Source organism: Mirounga leonina, unplaced genomic scaffold (genome assembly GCF_011800145.1).
Source record: "Mirounga leonina isolate KUSES-001 unplaced genomic scaffold, KU_Mleo_1.0 Mir_154, whole genome shotgun sequence".
NCBI lineage: Eukaryota > Metazoa > Chordata > Mammalia > Carnivora > Phocidae > Mirounga > Mirounga leonina.
The window spans coordinates 40,798,829-40,818,679 of record NW_023270389.1 but is presented as its reverse complement, the minus strand read 5'-3'; the positions used below and the strand labels follow the sequence as shown (position 1 = coordinate 40,818,679).

Genomic DNA, 19,851 nt, shown 5'->3' with positions numbered 1-19,851 from the left:
AGGAAATCCTGCCATTTGCAACAATTTGGATAAATGTTGAGGGCATTAATCTAAGTGAAATAAGTCAGAGAAAAACAAATACTGTATGATACCACTTATATGTGGAATCTAAAAAAGCAAGCTCAGAGAAACAGAATAGAGGGGTGGTCACCACGTCTGTGTGTTGGGGTGAGGGTTGGGGGGGAATATTCATTAAAGGGTACAAACTGCCAGTTATAAGATTAACAAGTTCTGAGGATCTAATGTACAGCATGGTGATTATACCTAATAAATCTGTATTATATACTTGGAAGTTGTGAAGAGAGCAGATCTTAAATGTTCTCACCACAAAAAAGAAATGGTAATTACGTGATGGGACGGAAGTGTTAGCTGATGCTATGGTAGTAATCATTTTACAATAAATCAATGTATTAAATCAGTATGTTGTACACCTTGCATTCATATAGTGTTATACATCAATTACATCTCAATAAAGCTGGAAAAATAATTTAAAAAGAAAACCGAAAACATCTGAGTTAAGTAAAACAATAATCAAGGGTTCATTATACTAATAATTCTTCTGTTTCTTGAGCTGGATGGTGAATATAGATGTCTATTCTGTCTATCTAATTAGAATGCTGTCTATGTATCTCCCTCTCTAATCGAATGCTACAACTGAATTATAAAGAAAAATAGCTAACATTAGAATGCCTACACTCTGACTCTCTACTTTAGAACCTATAACTTAAACTACCCATATGTAAGATTTTAAAAATGTAACCTTAAATTAAAGGAAAGAAAAATAAAAAGCTGCTTAGAGATCAAAAAGAAAGAGACTAAGTGGAGGTTATTAGATCTGAGGATCAGGAGCTTACCTGTAACCATTAATAAATGGTTTCAGAAGAATAATCGGGCTTAGATTAGATTGAGCTAAGTATACATGAGAGCTCAGGAAATGATGGCCACAAATACTGATCAATAATAAAAGCAATCATAGTTATTACATTTATTGAATGTCTACTATCAGATATAATTTTGAGTATTTTTGAACACACTGCTTTAACTCTTTAATGTATTAACTCTTAAAACACAGAGCTTTAACTCTTTAATGTAAACATGCTTCTTATTTTACCACTGAAGATCTGAGACTCGGGTTACTAAGGTATCTTGTCCAAGTATTGCAAATTCTATAATCCATGCTTGAGAAAAAGACACATAGCCTATGATTTCAAATGAAACCTTATTTTCTAAGATTTACCTCTATTTTTGACAACTCAATTTTCTGATATTCTTCCTTTTATTTCCAAAACTTTTCTTAACATTAGATTTTTATATCAGGTGTAACAAGCAGCCTCTGAGAGGACTCCCAAAGATTCCTGCTTCCTGGTAATAATGCTCTTGTGCAACCCCTCCCAAATAAAATAGAGCTGACCTGTATAACCAATAGATTATTGCATAAATGACAGAGTACTGCTTCCAAGGCTACGTCATAAAAGACACTGATTTTCATTTTGTTCTCTCTTGGATCACCTAATCTGGGAGAAGCCAGTCATAAAAAAAATCAGAAGCAGCCCTATAGAGAGTTCTGAGTGGTAAAGAACTGAGGGCCTCCTGGGAAAAAAAAAACAAAACACACACACACAAATAGCATACCATCTGAGTGAGCTATCCTAGAATTGGATCCTCCAGTCCCAGTCAAGTCTTGAGATGACTGCAGCCCCAGCTGACATCTTAACTGCAACTGCACACAATACCCTGAGCCAGAACACCCAGTCAAGCTGCTTCCAAATCTTGACACACAGAAACAGCATGAGATAAATGTTTATTATTGTTTTAAGCTACTAAGTTTGGCGGTAACTCGTTATATAGCAACAGATAATTAATATGTAAGGTAGATTTGAAAAATATCATTATGTCACAAAATGTACATGTACTGCTCCTCTTGATCAAATTAGCTAAGATTATATAATATAGGAATATACTTATTCCTATAAGTATACAAAATTATGGAAAGGAAAATTATGACAATTTGAAGTGATATATTTAGCAATAATAAACAAAATTGCATTCCCATGTCAAAGCCACCAACATTGTAATTTAACTTAAACTGAATGCCCTTGGGAAGTCATGCAGCCACACTTCTAAGCTGGAGCAGGTCTGACAGAATAAATCAGCATCTTCCTTGTCTAAGGATACTATTCTGATGATAAAATAAAGCTGATAACAAATACTCTCTTCTAACTAATTAAATCTATATGGCTCATTCTTACATTTATTGTGATAACAGCGTAAATTCTGAGGGCGGAGAGCAATCTCACGTTAATTTTTATAGCACTGTACGAATTTAAAACGTATTGGTAAACTTCACAGACTTTGTAACACAAAACCTAAACCTAAATATCCAAAATCAGCACATCAGTTAATTTTTTAAAGTTTCAGCTATTGTTACTTTTACTGAATTCTTTTATAGCAGTTCCAGTTTCATGAAATATCAAAACGCAAAGTCCTTTCTTATTTTTCCCAATTTTCATTATCTTTTGTTTCTACACAAAATTCAAACCATTTTTATTTACTAGTCACAAGATAAGCTCTTAATGCTTTTGGCTTCCAGCTCTTTTTAACATATAAGTGTTATACAGGTTGGTAAAACATGTTGGATTTTGCCAAAAAATAACAATTATCACAACACCAAATTCTCACTTTTGCTCTTAAGTAACAGTTTACCAGTTTATCTGAACAAAAACAAAAAGGAACCCAAAAGCTCTGCAATGGTGTTTCCTATATGTCTATACAAATGGTTTCTTCTTTCTTTTTTTTTTGAAAGAAATCTCTACACCCAACATGGGGCTCGAACTTACAATCCTGAGATGGAAGAGTTGCATGTTCTTCCAACTGAGCCAGCCAGTGGCCCCAAAAATGGTTTCTGATCGATGGGTGTTAGACCACATCACAGCTCCAATTTCAGTATCACAAAACCTTAATAAACTAGATATTCTCTGTAGGCTAAATAATGTTTTCTACAAAAATACTACTTGTCAAAATGCATGAAGATATTTGTACTTAATAAAATACTACCATATCTCATTGAATCTAAGACATCATCAACTGTCAAGGCACACCATTATTTTATGAATCATTAAGAAAGAAAAACATTACCAATTAAACTATGACATCTACGAGACAAATCCCTATTTCAAAGGTATTGGAATGTGGAAGAGGGGAGTGTGTATCTTAGAATCTATGAAATACAGTAATTCATTTTGTCAGAAGGTAGTTTCTCAAGGAACGGATTCTAAAAGTCCAGCTACCATCATTTCCTTTCCAAGAAATTTCATGACATTGAAAGAGAGTCTTATTGGATTAAGCACTAACACCCTAAAATAAAATGCCTGTTAAATAAATGAATAACAGTTACTCCAGTGGCTTATTTTTAATAATGACAGAAATTAACAGCCATACTTTACTGAAGAGTATTTTCACCCCTTGCTGGCACTTTCATATATTATTACATCTAATTCTCACAATAAGCCTGAAAAGTAAATAGTATCCCCATTTTACACACAGGAAAACTGAGGTTCAGAGAAATAACTTTGTGAACATCTCACAGTCAGTAAATGAGGGAAATGCAATTAAAGCCAAAAATTTAGATAAAATTAAAGCTACTTTCTCTACTGCCTTCATATATGAACAGATCTCATATATCCTCAAAGAACCTTTTAAAGCTTTATCCTACTTGTTCCTAAAGGTTCTATCTTATTTTCCTCACTGTTAGTAGCCACATTTCTGAAATGAAAATTACACACATGTTGTATCATTGACTTTAACTTCTTAAAACCTGGAAGTCAGTTTGCAAAAGACAATTTATGTTCAGAATCCACCAATAAGCTCCTTTTGTCATATCCAAGGCCTATCCTTTATTCTCATTCTCACTGACCTGTCTACACAGCATATCACTGCTAGTAATCCATTTATCTTTACAACTCTTGACTCTTGTGACAATATATTTTCCAAGACTTCCTCTATTTGCATCTCTACTTTTCTGCCTTACACACTTTCCCTTAGTGAGTTCTTTAATTACTATCTCAATTATGATAATCTGTTGATACAGTTTTTCAAATTCTAGCTCCTTCTCTACATATAAACATTTCACACACGAAATCAACATATTTAAGATCTAATTTCATGAGTTTACCATCCCCAAAAGTAGCTATTCTCTACCAGTTTCCCTAGGTTTAAACCTTTAGAGTGAATTCTTCCTTCCTTCACTACCTATAAAATGCATAAACACTGAAGCACCTACGTAACAAATCACTGTGCTAAGCACTAGAAAGTGATGCATTCAAAAATGTTTAATAGGGGACGCCTGGGTGACTCAGTCGGTTAAGTGTCCAACTCTTGATTTCAGCTCGGGTCATGATCTCAGGGTTGTGAGATCAAGCCTCGCATTGAGCTGTGTAGTCTGCTTGGGATTCTCATCCTCTCACTCTGCCCCTCCTCCCTCCCTCTCTTTAAAAAAAAAAAGGTTTGGGGCACCTGGGTGGCTCAGGTCATTAAGTGTCTGCCTTCGGCTCAGGTCATGATCCCAAGGTCCTGGGATCGAGCCCCACATTGGGCTCCCTGCTCTGTGGGAAGCCTGCTTCTCCCTCTCCCACTCCCCCTGCTTGTGTTCCCTCTCTTGCTGTGTCTCTGTCAAATAAATAAAATCTTTTAAAAAAATAAAATAAAAAATAAAAAAATAAAGTTTAATAGTATTACTTTATCTTTTACCAATGATATTTTTATTTAATTTCAAATATTAATGATAATAAAATGATCCAACTACTACAATATTGTGTATGTTTGTGTATTACATCATTTGGAAGGAAGATGTTAACTTTAATAGGATATTCTGTTTTAACAGGGCAGATTCCCAAAATATGCATTAAATTATTATTAATAATTACTGATACACTTAAAATTTTTAAATCATTGTAATTAAAGTTGTAAATAAACAATGGTTTATTAAGTGTTCCCTACATAAAACCCACCATGTTATATAATACTGTCTTTAAAATGAAAGAAAGGTCAAGGGAGAATTTTAAAATACTGTATTTGATAATTTCTTTTCCTAAAACATTTTTTTCTCTAATATTGTATGTTTATCAATCAATTCTAATAAGACTTCACAACAAAAGTGTGGAAGAAAAAAGGAAAAAGTTATCAACTTTCTTCCCAGGCTTTCATCTATCTTAAAAATCAAAGAAACTTTCAAAAATGTATAAATTAATATTTTTATTTCATCAATAATTGTCAACACGTAGTAACATAAATTTTATGTTCTGTGAAATACCAGACTTTTTTAAAAAGGTAAAATTCTTGGGGCACCTGGGTGGCTCAGTCATTAAGCATCTGACTTCGGCCCGGTCATGGTCCTGGGGTCCTGGGGTCCTGGGATCAAGCCCCACATTGGGCTCCCTGCTCTGCGGGAGGCCTGCTTCTCCCTCTCCCACTCACCCTGCTTGTGTTCCCTCTCTCACTGTTCTCTCTGTCAAATAAATAAATAAAATCTTTTAAAAAAAGGTAAAATTCTTTCAGCTTCCATTTGTCCAATAATTGAATGAATAGTATCTAAGTTGTTTTCTTCCTAGTTACAGTTTCACTGACTCCCTTCCCCAAGTTGTCTCAAGAATAAATAAATCAACTAGCACCCTGCTCAACTGTTGGTTTCAAACCACTAGGGATAGATATGTAATAATGGCTAATACATATACAACACTTACTACACATAGTATTATTACTTACTGTACATATGTACTGTTCTAAGTGCTTTCCAATTATTAATTCATTTCATTTCACATGATCCTCTAAAGTAGACATTACTGTACCCAATTTAAGGATGAGAAAATTTTAACACAGGAAGGCTAACTGACCTGCCCAGGCTCACAGGGTTATTATAATTTCAAATTCAGTGGTCTCTAAATCAATGTAATTTCTAATTTTTCCATCTATCAAGAACTGAACTTTTCAAAGTCCATGAAACGAAGCGAACAAATTCTAGAGAAAACATTTTGTAGCCCTCTCTAGCAAATATCTAATGGCAGTATAATTTGAGATAGTTATATTTCAATACTCATATTTCAAGTAAGTATATTTGACTCAAAAAGAAAGGTTTATCGTAATATGATGAACTCTGTGATAAGAGGTGGTGCCTTACCTGATTATCAATACCTTTGTTACCTGCTATTATGAAAACATTTGAAAAACAAAGGAAAGACTGTATCTCAATTTCATTATCACCAACTGCATTTGAGTTTATTACATAAAAGGACTAAATCTGCAATCACTGACTAAACAATATAAGAAAACTCTAAATTGGTACCAAAGTAATTCATTTCTAGAGCTCTAGCCACACTCTGTGGGGACAAACATGAACTTTTCTTATTCCCCATTCACTCTTCAACCAGGCTCTTATGAATCTTTCTCAACCCTTAATGACACCCCAGGTAGATCCCATGGCCTTTGGTCACTTTCTGTTATTTAAAAAAAAAAAAAAAAAGTTGCTAAATATGGCAGACACTGCCAGATGCTGGCATATACACTCTACCTGACATACACACAGTAAGCATTAAGTAAATTTTATATGTTATTACTATCAAATTTAATCAAATCTAAGATGTCACTAACAGTAACATACATCATCATTTTTTGTGATTCTAAAAATGAAAAACATGCCTGCCAATTAGTCTATGACACAGCATTAACTATAAGATGTACTCTGATTTCAATAGTAAAACATGGGAAAAATACACACTAAAATTGATTAAATAAGCTATTGATTCAAACCCTCAATATTTTTGGCCATACTGTCTGGTTTTCCTGTCTTTGGTCTTGTTCTCTCCAATGCATCCTCCAAGATCTAAATTATACATCTCACTTTGTACTGATCCCTCCCTACTAACTTCTTCTTTAAAATCCTTGATGGATTTTAAATCCTTCCCCAGAAAGGGTAAATGACCTGCCCAGGCTCACAGGGTTATTATAATTTCAAATTCAGTAGTCTCTAAATCAATGTAATTGATTTAGATCAATGTTTAAATTGAGCAAGGTACTTATCCCTTCACCCCTTGATCCCTCCTAGTCCCCCCTTCCAATCTTACCTCATCAGTTCTCCCGCCTATCTACTAAACCAGAGTTCATTAATATGCTTAGATATTTTCACCTATTTATGCCTTTGTTCAATATTACTCTATTTGCCTAGATTGCCCCCAGTGCCCTTTCTCCTCTTCACCATGTGATCAAACCCTACTCAATCTCTGGTACCCAGTTCAAATGCCACCTCTGTGAAAATTTCCAAGATAAATACTTTTGATCTCCAGAGCAAAATCAATTGGCATTCTTCAGTAACACAATCACAGTATACTATGATGAGGACCCCACCCAAGTTATGAGCTCCTCGAAGACAGGCACTTATCCTTACATCTCTAGCCTCTTGCATGATCCTGACAGCGTAACACCATGTTAAAAATCCAGGCTCTGAAACAAGACACACCTGTGTTCCAGCTTTTACCACTCACTAGCTATGTGACCTTGGGCAACTTATGCAATCTAAGATTCAGTGTCTTCTTAAAACAAGGATAACAAAACCTGCCTTAGAGGATAAGGATTAAATGTAAAATGCCTGGCACATCAGAAACACTCAATAAACATTAGCTGGTAGTATTATCGTTATCCCTTTATCATTAAAAAAAAATGGAAGCAGTCATTCAGGAATACTTCATGAATTGATTTAATTATATATTCTGATCCTCTCTAAGTCCTGATTTGGCTTGGTAACATGTCAAAAGAAGTCTTAGGGGGAGGGAGAGTTACTCCTAATGTACAGGTAACAGATGTAACCTGAGTTAACATTCAAACACAGATATATTACAGAGGAATGGCCAAATGATTTCTTAACTCTCCTGAGACTTGCTCATTCCTATCTAACCCTTCAAGCTTTACCATAATTCCTCAGTCCTGTCTTCTCAACTAAGATAGGTTTCTACCTAGACAGGGCAATGACCAATTTTCTGTAGTTGAGTAAACAGCAGTATTTTAAAGGTGTGAGTCTCTTCATTTACTCAGTCTTTTAACTGATACACACAAGAATTATTTTAGGTTGATAATGTGATCTAACGGATTAGATTCAGATAAGTGTATTAATGCAGAGTATCTGAATAATCATTAGAACATTTAAATTCATACTGACTCTTACAAAGAAAATTCATTCTTAAAATTTAAAAGCAACAACAACAGCACACATTTACACAGCAGTGACAAGCCTCAGCAAGGTACAGCAGTGAGCAGGAAGCCAATATCCTTATTCCAGCCTCTGCTATCAGCTAGTTTTAAGACTCTGACCACATAATCTTGGCTTCTCTACCCTCAATTTATTCATCTATAAAACAGAGGGGTTGAAAGGTCTTTCTCAAATCTAAAACCAATTCTAGTATTAGAAATTAAATTTTCATTAGAAAATTGAAAATAATTAAAAACAAACAACTCACTCAAGCTATTTGGTCATACTTAAGAATCACATGTGAATTTCACCCCAATTTAAAAAAAATACAGGGCGCCTGGGTGGCTCAGTTAGTTAAGAGACGTTAAGTGACTTGCCTGAGGTCTCTCAGCTAGTAAATCGTGGAGGTGGAATATGAACTAGGCAGTCTGGTTTCAGAGTTTGTCCTCTGTATGCATATGAACCTACTAGCATATAAGGCAAAATAATAAGCAATAAAATGAAATAGGATTAATTGTGTTAACTCAGCCACTAACCACATCATGTAACCTTGAATCACTTAACCTCTCTAAACCTCATTTCCCATTAAAGTAAAAAAGGAATTGGGTTAAATAATCTCTGAGATTCCTTACAGGTCTAATTAACATTCCATGATCTATCATCTAGAAGCCAAACGCCACAATTTGGCATAGCAACAGCTATGCCCATTTTTATCTTCCTCTTTTTACTCTTATCACTAATATCTTACCTCTTTCTTATGAAAGAGGTAAGATATTAGAGAGGAGTTGGTCCTCTATTTACCAACTCAACTGCCTATCTAATAATAGTTACATAGATTATCTTGAGGAAAATATAAATTAACTCTCACCTCCAGACCACACTCCACTACCTCCAAACCATGCAGACTGAGACTTTGGACTAAAAACAGACCAGCCAATACTTCAGCAGGCGCTCAAGAACAGATCAGACCACATGTAACTGTATGTATGTATAAATGAATGAATTTATTGGTTTATTTTTCATAAAGCAATATGATGTAGGAATTAAGAGAAGCCACAATTAGCAGTATCAACATATCAATTACTCAATGGCCCTAACACTCAATTTCCCCAATCTATAAACAGAGCTAACAACCTATCTAAATGGCCTGCTCTAAAGAGAAAATGTTTTTAAAGTACTTACCACAATGCCTAACACTGTAAGCACTCAGAAAATCACAGTTGTTGTTACTGCCCCTGCTACCACCACTGTTGTTATTTACAATTCTGTATAAAAGCAAGAGCTCCAGGGGCGCCTGGGTGGCTCAGTCCTTAAGCGTCTGCCTTCGGCTCAGGTCATGATCCCAGGGGCCTGGGATCCAGCTCCGCATCGGGCTCCCTGCTCAGCGGGAAGCCTGCTTCTCCCTCTCCCACTCACCCTGCTTTGTGTTCCCTCTCTCGCTGTATCTCTCTCTGTCAAATAAATAAAATCTTAAAAAAAAAAAAAAGGCAAGAGCTCCAAATTATGACAGATTCTATTTCAAATTAGCCATGAACAAATTGATTAATCTCTCTAAAATGAAAATAATAAATCATCTATCTTGTGAAGATTAAAGGAGATTAACCTATGGAAAACAGCTGACACCGGGTTCCTAACTGCTCAATAAGTGTTTATTCCATTCTCCTTAATGACAAGCTGACCACATATCTACTAATTCGATTCAAAGAAAAGAGAATGGAATTGGGAATCCCAAGGAAGCCAACTTCACTTTTCCCAAATGAACATTCTTTGTAGTAGGGGAGATACCAGAGAATTCTCACCCAAGAGATTCCCTTATCCCTCTTTGTGCTCCTAAAACTAGAGAACTTTTTCTCAGGCCATCTCTGAACTTTCTGAAAGGAGTCCTATGCTCCATGGCAACAACTCTCAGAAACCCTTTCAGGGAGGGGCGCCTGGCTGGCTCAGTCAGAAGATGCAATTCTTGGGCGCCTGGGTGGCTCAGTTGGTTAAGCGACTTGCCTTCGGCTCACGTCATGATCCTGGAGTCCCTGGATCGAGTCCCGCATCGGGCTCCCTGCTCTGCAGGGAGTCTGCTTCTCCCTCTGACCCTCCCCCCTCTCATGTGCTCTCTCTCATTCTCTCGCTCTCAAATAAATAAATAAAATCTTTAAAAAAAAAAAAAAGAAGATGCAATTCTTGATCTTGGAGTCGTGAGATCGAGCCCCACATTAGGTGTAGAGATTACTTAAATAAACTTAAAAAAATAGAAAGCCTGGGCGCCTGGGTGGCTCAGTTGGTTAAGCGACTGCCTTCGGCTCAGGTCATGATCCTGGAGTCCCTGGATCGAGTCCCGCATCGGGCTCCCTGCTCGGCAGGGAGCCTGCTTCTCCCTCTGACCCTCCCCCGTCTCATGTGCTCTCACTCTCTCATTCTCTCTGTCTCAAATAAATAAATAAAATCTTAAAAAAAAAAAAAAAAAAAATAGAAAGCCTTTCAGGGAGCCCAAAAGATCCAAACTCTCTTTTTTAATAATAACACAAAACTTCATTTGCTTTTTCACTCTTGTTCTTTGACAAGTAAACAGCATCTAGTAGGTATGCTTGCATACTCCTGTGTTTTAAGCATTTCTCAGTTTTAATTTCTAATACAGCATATATCAGTAGACACTGGAATCCTCAATAACTGTCAAGAGTTTCAAGTGGTCCCAAGACAAAATGTTTAAGAACCACTGCTCTAAGATACAGAAAAAACCTCAAAAGCGCATGGATTACTCTGAATTACAACTTTACCAATTTACCTAAATAAGTCACACAATAATCTAAAAACTTCCCACTTTCCTGAATAATTATATTTCAGCCCTTCAATCTTCAAAAAAATCACTTGTTCACTAATTCTTTATGAATAGTCAGTAACAGAACTAGGTCTAAGGACTTATAGCTCTTCATTCCTAGTCTACAGTCTTTCTAAATACTGCAGGTCATCCTCAACAAATAAGAGAAGGCTATGTCTACTTAATCAACATGTTGTCCTCGAGAGACTATGGACTCCAAGAAACAAACTGAGGGTTTTAAAGGGGAGGGGGGTGAGGGGATGGGTTGGTCCAGTGATGGGTATTAAGGAGGGCACGTATTGCATGGAGCACTGGGTATTATATGCAAACAATGAATCATGGAACACTTCTTCAAAAACTAATGATGTACTGTATGGTGACTAACATAACATAATAAAAAAAAAAACCACATTGTCCTCTTGTTACAGAGAATATACAGGTTAAGTTATGCTTACATCAGGTTAATTATACTTTCCTCTGACCTCTAATAAACAACTTTTTAAGAATTTTCTGATTAGTCCCTATAGATAAACCACACCTGTATGGTGATGGGAAGAAAGAGGTAACTAAATCTGTTCCTAAAAACAAATTAGATTTAGGAGCACCTGGGTAGCTCAGTCGGCTAAGCGTACGACTCTTGATTTCAACTCAGGTCATGATCTCAGGGTTGTGAGATCGAGTCCAACCCAGTGTTGAACTCCATGCTCAGCAGGGAGTCAGTTTGAGATTCTCTCCCTCTGCCGCTCCCCCCAAAAAATAAATTTTTTTTTTTTTTAAAGATTTTATTTATTTATTTGAGACAGAGAGAATGAGAGGGAGGAGGGTCAGAGGGAGAAGCAGACTCCCTGCTGAGCAGGAAGCCCGATGCGGGACTTGATCCCTGGACTCCAGGATCATGACCTGAGCCGAAGGCAGTCACCCAACCAACTGAGCCACCCAGGCGCCCAAAAAATAAATTATTTTAAAAAAATAAAAACAAATTAGATTCAAAGGTGTATAACGTAAAAAGTTTAAAAAGCTAAGGAGAAAGTCTTCCACATCATTTACAAAGGGATCCAAATTTATAACAGTGTTTCAAGTCCTTAATCTGCAATCTTCCCTTTCCACACCATTTTTAACTCTGAAAACACTGCATTGACTGAAATATAAAACCAAAAACAAAACAAAAAATACTATTTTTTTTCTATTTTTAAGATAATGAAAGAGCTAGAATTTCCGCACAAATCGATCAGCCTACAGCAAATAATAGAATCCCTATAAATATTTGTTGGAATGAATAAATAATTTAAGGCATTTATTCATGAGCTTTGGCTTCTTTCAGCATTTATTAGGTAACAGGAATATGTGAAAAAGCAAATGACAACCCTAGTGAATTCCAACACTCTCTCAATCCCAAAGGCCAGTTCAATACCAGGCAACACCACAAACCAGCTTGGGTTAAGCTGCACAACTTGAGCAAAGTCTTCCAAACCTTTTTTTTATATCATATCCCTATCAAATACAAAAACAAAAGCTTACTATGTACTTCTAGTATATGTATATTTATTGATAAATAATATCCTCTACAACTGTGTACATTATAAAACAGAATTTTTTTTTTTTAAGATTTTATTTATTTTGAGAAAGAGAGAGAGTGCACGAGCAGAGGCAGAGGGAGAGAGAGAATCTCAAGCAGATTCCACGCTCTGTGCAGAGCCCAGCGTGGGACTCAATCCCAGGGCCCTGAGATCATGACCTGAGCCAAAATCAAGAGCCAGATGCTTAACCAACTGAGCCACCCAGGCGCCCCTAAAACAGAATTTTTAAATAGGTTCTAAAAGTTGAGACAATGACAAAATAAACAATTTTTATCTTTCACTTATAAATAGTACAAAAATATTTTTAATCTAAGAAATTTCATCAATAACAATGCTTTCAGAAAACAACTGAAATTCAAGCTTCATTATTTTTAAAACCTGAGTTTAACATTTTGTGATACAGTATTTCAAAGGTCTAGTTCAAACTTCAGGAATTAGTTGATTGTGAAACTTAATTATAATGGTTATAAACTGAAAAACAGACCTAACAAAGGCAGGATACTTTTTTTTTTTTTTTAAGATTTTATTTATTTATTTGAGAGAGTGAGAGAGAGAATGAGAGAGCGAGCATGAGGGGGGGAGGGTCAGAGGGAGAAGGAGACTCCCCGCCGAGCAGGGAGCCCGATGTGGGACTCGATCCCCAGACTCCAGGATCATAACCTGAGCCGAAGGCAGTCGCTTAACCAACTGAGCCACCCAGGCGCCCCAGGCAGGATACTCTTAATGCTTAATATATGCTTAGGGTGAAGTTCATTGTGGATGACAGTGGATGTAAAATCTTATTTCAAAGAATTATCTTAATTATTTTGAATTTTTTTTGGCAAACTTCTTGTCCAATCCATTAAAGAGTCATTACTGGGGCGCCTGGGTGGCTCAGTCAGTTAGGTGTCTTGCCTTCCGCTCGGGTCATGATCTCAGGGTCCTGGGCTCGATCCCCACGTTGGGCTCCCTGCTCAACAGGAAGGCTGCTTCTCCTTCTCCCTCTGCTGCTCCCCCTGCTTGTGCTCTCTCTGTCTCTCAAATAAATAAGTAAAATCTTTAAATAAATAAATAAATAAATAAATAAATAAATAAATATAAAGTGTCATTGTTTTTATCTGTAATTTGGCTGACCAAAAACTAGAACTAGAATTGTCAGCTCTGCCATTTTTTTTTTGTTCACATGTGCTTGCTTTAGTGTATTATTGTTGAGGTTTCTTTACAGGAGTCTTTTTTAAGTCTAAGTCACACTCATTTTATAAGAGTTACTTTAGTCAAAACTAGATAATATCCATAAATTCTACATACCTATAAACTAGATGAAGTGATATCTGCTGAAAGTGAACAAGTAAGAAAACTATTAGCAATCCTTCTCTTTTTCTCACAATACCTCCTAACAAGGTCATCAAATTGATCCATTTATTAAATATCAGTAAAATTTTATTTCTTCCTTGTCTTATGCATAAAAATGAATTAACTAACAGTTCTAATATTATCTTCTTTTATTCCATGGGAGTTTGGGGTACTCTCCTTTGGGGACTATGATACAAATATACTTAAAACCCCTAGCCAGCACAACTCAATCAGTCTCTCAAATGCTTTCCAGATTAGGACTGGATTTGAAGCCAGGACTAATTTTCCATGGTCACCACGGGTCAAATAAGATTCTTATGTTCTTCCAATCTGGGCCTTCACCCAAAAGCTGATCCAAAACCAACCTTCAGGGATAGATGGACAAGTATAATCTTTCCAGATACTCACCCTAACCATACTTCATTATACAAATATAATAAAGAATAGTAATGGGTTCCTCTTTTATACAACATTCATTTACTCATTTAAGAAACACTGGTAAATGCCAGGCATCTTATTTACAAGTGTTATCTTAAATATGTTATACTGTACTTTCACTTGCAGAAATGCCTGAAAGAAAAAGTGGTTTGTGCCCCATCGGGTGGCCAAACTGGAAATTTCAAACAAGTTCTAGCAAGACAAGTTAACCCTAATGAATCAACATAATACCTTTGGGAAATTGAAGCCTGCAACACAAGTGTTCTCATGGGATAGTTCTATAAATGAAAATCACAATAATGTCATGGCAATGTTTCCTTACACTTGAAAAAAAGGGATGTACAGTTTATACAGAATCTCTCCTTTTCCAAATCCTACAACAAAAAATTAATACAGGATTATCACTTTTTATGTATTTAAGTTAAATAAAAGTTTCACTGGGTCAGCTTTCCATTCACAGATTAAAATCTCTTCAAAATTTTTCTGAAAGAACCTTAATGTAAAAAGATGCTATTAATAATAGTCCTAGAAAACAGAGAGGGAGGCAAACCACAAGAGACTCTTAACTATAGGGAACAAACTGAGGGTTGCTGGAGGGGAGGTGGGTAGGAGATGGGATAACTGGGTGATGGGCATTAAGGAGGGCACCTGAAGTAATGAGCACTGGGTGTTGTATGCAACTGATGAATCACTGAATTCTACTTCTGAAATTAATACTACAGTATATGTTAACTAAATTAAATTGAAATTAAAAAATTTTAAGTAATAATAAGCCCTAAATTTAAGTTCTGTCTTCTTCATATATCAAACATAATTAAACCATAAAAACATACAGAAATTTAAAGCTAGATGGATCCTTAGAAAATATAGCCCTGTGAGTTTAGAAACCATCAAGTCCAATTCTCTCACTTTACAAATGAAAAACCTAAAACCCAGAAAGAGGAAGTAATTTCATCACGGCCACACAGCTAGGGTGGCATGACTCCCAATGCTTATACTTCTATGCTCAAGAGACAAGCTATCTATAAATGATCCCGGACAAATAATTTAACCTCTCTGGACCTTTGTTTCCCTGTCTGAAAAAAACAAGAAGGTAGATAGTGTTTAAATTCCCTTGAAAATCCTGAAATTTAGATACCTCATTATTTTAGTATCTTACAAAACTACAGTATACACTGAAAAAAACCATTCCTAATTCCTGAGAAACCAAAGCAGCACAGGACCCTAGGGATGAAAACACAAGTCAGCAGCCTAAGGCACCAAATATATTTGCTTGTTTTGCTAATATTCTGTAAAATATTAACACAGTCATACTAGTCTATGTGGTTGAAACTGGTCTGTTAATTTTGATTAATCAATTACAGTGCTCTAAAATTGCAATTACTGATTCTAAATTTTTTTAAAGTGTTCTCATAAAGATTTATTGACGTTCTATTTTCTATGCCAAGATTTATACTCAAATAGATTACTGGAAACAGGGATGGTCTCTGCTCATTTGTGTTTATTCTCTGTAAAAACTATTCACAAATGGATCAAATAGATTTTCTTTATATGGTTTCTTATTGTTGCTCTCTTTTATGCTTTATTATTCTGCCTATGAAGATTGAGTTTATGAACTCCACAATTTATTTTTTAATTAGAAACTCTAGTAGGGTATTGATGAGTCACTAATATTAATAATTTTTAACATTCCAAAAACCAAAAACCATTAAAAATTAAACCAAAAGGGGTGCTTGGGTGGCTCAGTCATTAGGCATCTGCCTTCGGCTCAGGTCATAATCCCAGGGTCCTGGGATCAAGCCCTGCATCGGGCTCCCTGCTCAGTAGGAAGCCTGCTTCTCCCTCTGCCATTCCCCCTGCTTATGTTCCCTCTTTCGCTGTGTCTCCCTCTGTCAAATAAATAAGTAAAATCTTCAAAAAAAAAAAAAATTAAACCAAAAACCTACGAACCGCAATGGAACTTGAAAAGCTCTGGCCCTATAGTCTTATCTTATAGAAAAGGAAAGAGCCCTGAAGAGGCAAAAAGATTGTCCCCGGGGTCTCATGGCTAATATATACAAGAACTAGCATTTATTGTGTGACCACATATACACAATTATACAAATAATTATAGACGTAAAACAAAATTTTCAGTTTCTATCTAATGCTCTGCTTATTTCAAATAAAATTTAATGTAGTGAAATGACATAAAAACCAAAGAAGCTGAACAGTTCATAGTGGTTCACAGCACCAGAAAGCACCCTAGGCTACACATCAGGGGTAACACCCCAAAATTTCACCACCAGTGCTTGAAAAACAAACTCAAGTGTCTGTTCTACTAACAGTGTTTCAGGGCATGATCTTCATACATGAGAAACTACATGTTACTGCATTATAAGAAGGTTCTTTTCTCTAGCAACAGCAAATCTCTTTTAGGATGTCATTTTTCCCCAAAGTTTTTAAGTTGCCAAAATGCCTGGACTCTGAAAACTCCTATCTATGCCTCTTTAAGTATTTTTAAAGGAATAGCATCAGCTCTTGAGAAACAATATACAACAAATAAATAGTAAGACAAATAAATGTCTTTCATGGCTCCAATTCACAAAGAAAAGACCACCCCCTTTTTTTTTAAAGATTTATTTATTTGACAGAGAGAGACACAGCGAGAGAGGGAACACAAGCAGGGGGAGTGGGAGGAGAAGCAGGCTTCCCGCGGAGCAGGGAGCCCGATATGAGGCTTGACCCCAGGACCCTAGGATCATGACCTGAGCCGAAGGCAGACGCTTAACGACTGAGCCACCCAGGCGCCCTGAAAAGTCCCCTTTTTTAATTTTATCTACCAAACAGTGAGTTTATCTGGGACAGGAGTCATGTAGTAGGGACTCTGCAGAATATAATTTCAATTATCCACAATAAATGAATTTTTTAAAAATAATTTATAATTGCCCCAGGAAAGATAATGCAGTCACTCTCCCTCTGTAACCAACCTAACCAATTAGTGTTAGTGTCTAAACGGAGTATGTGAATGAGAAGTCCCAGAATTACTGTGGTTACTCCAGCCACAAAGCTGACATTACAAATCAAGAGGTAACTGAATTTTCAAACTAAATCTTATGCTTCCCTTCCAGCCCCAGATATTCCAAATTAATACAGTTCTATGAGACAGTTAAGTGCTATAATACTTAAAGTGAATCACAGCATACAACCAGCCACTATTACTTTTGCCCAAATCAAGCATTCCATACTATATAACAAGTATAAGATGTTGCTTCAGCATGCTGTGTCCTATGCCTCTATGAAGAACTGGCAGTGGTGCTGAAAATTACTACTACAAGATGAAAGACCAATACCCTCCTTTCAATAAAAACCATCATCTGGACTCTAGCCAAGGTTTTAAAACTGACCAAATGTTATTAGAAACAATAAATCAAAAAAGTCCACAGGCTGAAAAGCTAGTGCCTTATTTCATTCTTACAAAATGTAGCCAAAAACACTATAAGAAAATTAAGTGACAAGAAAGCATTAATAATTCTGGGCGTTTCATTTCTGGCAATAATTAAATACTGCATTTTACAAGGTGAATTTATTTTACAATCTTCAAGGTTCTGTTTACCTACTACACCCCTTTCCCTGTCTTCTGCAATTATTACATCTGCTATATGAAAATTAAACTTTGTGCTATTGCCTAAACATCCTATCACTGAACTTAAATAGAAATTAGAGAACTAAAATATTTTAATTCATAATATGTAGCTAACATATTTGTGTTCATATTGATTTTATACTCTTTGTTCCCGCACATACATAGATGTGAATTCCTGGAGGTTACAGATTAAGTCTTTCTCTATCCAGGAGCTGAATTGCCAGCTATTGAGAATAACCTATTGCAGTGCTTAAAGCTCTTCGGGTATCTTGCCTTCTGAATATATAAATGGGTTCATTATCTTTACTTTTCCCTATATTAATGTAAGGTTCCTTATCAGTACCTATTGAATACTCTCCAGGAGCTGTTATCACAGAAACGGGGGGGGGGGGCCCGCAAGATATCTGTAATACACAGGTATGTTTTATAAAAGTACATTGTTTACAATACAGTAGTTTTCTCCCTAGCTAACAAAAATTTTAGGAGCGAAAACCTGAAAATTTTAATTATTGTCTTCTCTTCCCTTCTTCCTTTTCCCCCTGCACTCCATTCCAAAACAAGAGAGTCAAAACCTGAGATGTGATTACTTTGTATACTTCATGCAATCAGTAAGAAGACCAGTCACCGTCTTATCAAAACAGAATAGATGATTACAATACGTTTGCATACAGTAACCACTGCATATGTGATATACATTTAAATCAAGTTTCAACCCTGTTACAAAGCCTTTGTCAACAGTGGGCAAGTGGGGAAAAGCGGAAGGGCTCTGTGGAATGAAGAAAATCACTAAAGGGGCTTATCTCGGAAGGGAAGGATTCCTCGGTGAGAGGTGAGCAGAGAGAAACAAAACCTAACCTTGGCGAGGGGGCGCTCGCCCAGGGTGGGGACGAAAGGTTAGAGTGAGTGGGGAGGAGGGGATTAGCGCGGAACCGCCGCGACCCCGCCTGCCCTCCTACCCCGACTCCCCAACCTGCGGCTCGCCCTCCCACCCCTATTCCCCAGCCCCGGCCGAGCGATGCCCTCCCTCCCGACCCGCCGCCTGCATATCCGTTACCCCGGCGGCAGCGGGGCTGCGGGGGAGGGGAAGGTCAGCGGGGCCCAGAGGGGGCCGGCCGGGGCGGGGATGCCGCAGTGGCTCCCCGCCGCACCGGGTCAAAGTCCGCCCAGGCGCGGGGAGGCAGCGGGAGCGGAAGGCGGCAGTGGAGGTCGGGACTGGCGAGATGGTGGCCCCTCCGAGTCCTCCCACACCCCGGCGGCCGCCGGTACCTCATACTGGATGTATTGCTTCCTCCACTCGGGAGTGATGTGCGCGGAGAGGTGCTCGGCGAACTTCATCCTGCCGTTTCCCCCTCACTCCCACTCGGGTCCAGCAGTTACAGGCGGCGGCGGCGGCGGCGGCGGCAACAGCGACTCCGACTCCTCCCCACATGGGCCCCGGCGCGGCACGGCGCTGCGCTTCTCTCCTCCTCCGCCGCCGCCGAGGTCTCCTCAGAGCCGCCCTCCCGCCATCTTCCTCCTCCTCTCCATAGCCCCGCCCCGCCCCGCCCTCCAGACGTCATCCCCATGGTAACCGCCTACGCCGCACCGACGAAAGGGGCGGGGTAAGGGGCTGGGTTTGGGTACATTCCTCGAGGCTCCGCCCCTTCTGGGCCGAACATGCTGGAGGCACCTCCCCTGACCTCTTCCGTTTAACTCCCGTTGGCCTTACAGCTGCTCTCTACCGCCTGCCTGGGAAGCGGCGGTGTTGTTATCGCAATTAATATTAATACTGTAGCAAGAATAATTCACACAAGACGTTTATATTTGCAAAGAATTGTGCAGTTTTTCATTTTAATATTTG

The 19,851-nt window shown here is 37.6% G+C and overlaps 1 protein-coding gene across 1 annotated transcript in view; it reads right to left on the bottom strand.

Annotated features, from left to right (window-relative positions):
- XPR1 (xenotropic and polytropic retrovirus receptor 1) overlaps positions 1 to 19,529 on the bottom strand; it is a 242,984-nt gene extending 223,455 nt beyond the window's left edge. Inside the window, exon 1 of the mRNA XM_035010567.1 lies at positions 19,278 to 19,529. Coding sequence (XP_034866458.1) covers positions 19,278 to 19,346 — 69 coding nt within the window. The 5' untranslated portion in view covers positions 19,347 to 19,529. The remainder of the gene's footprint in view (positions 1 to 19,277) is intronic.
- Positions 19,530 to 19,851: the final 322 nt, after the last annotated feature.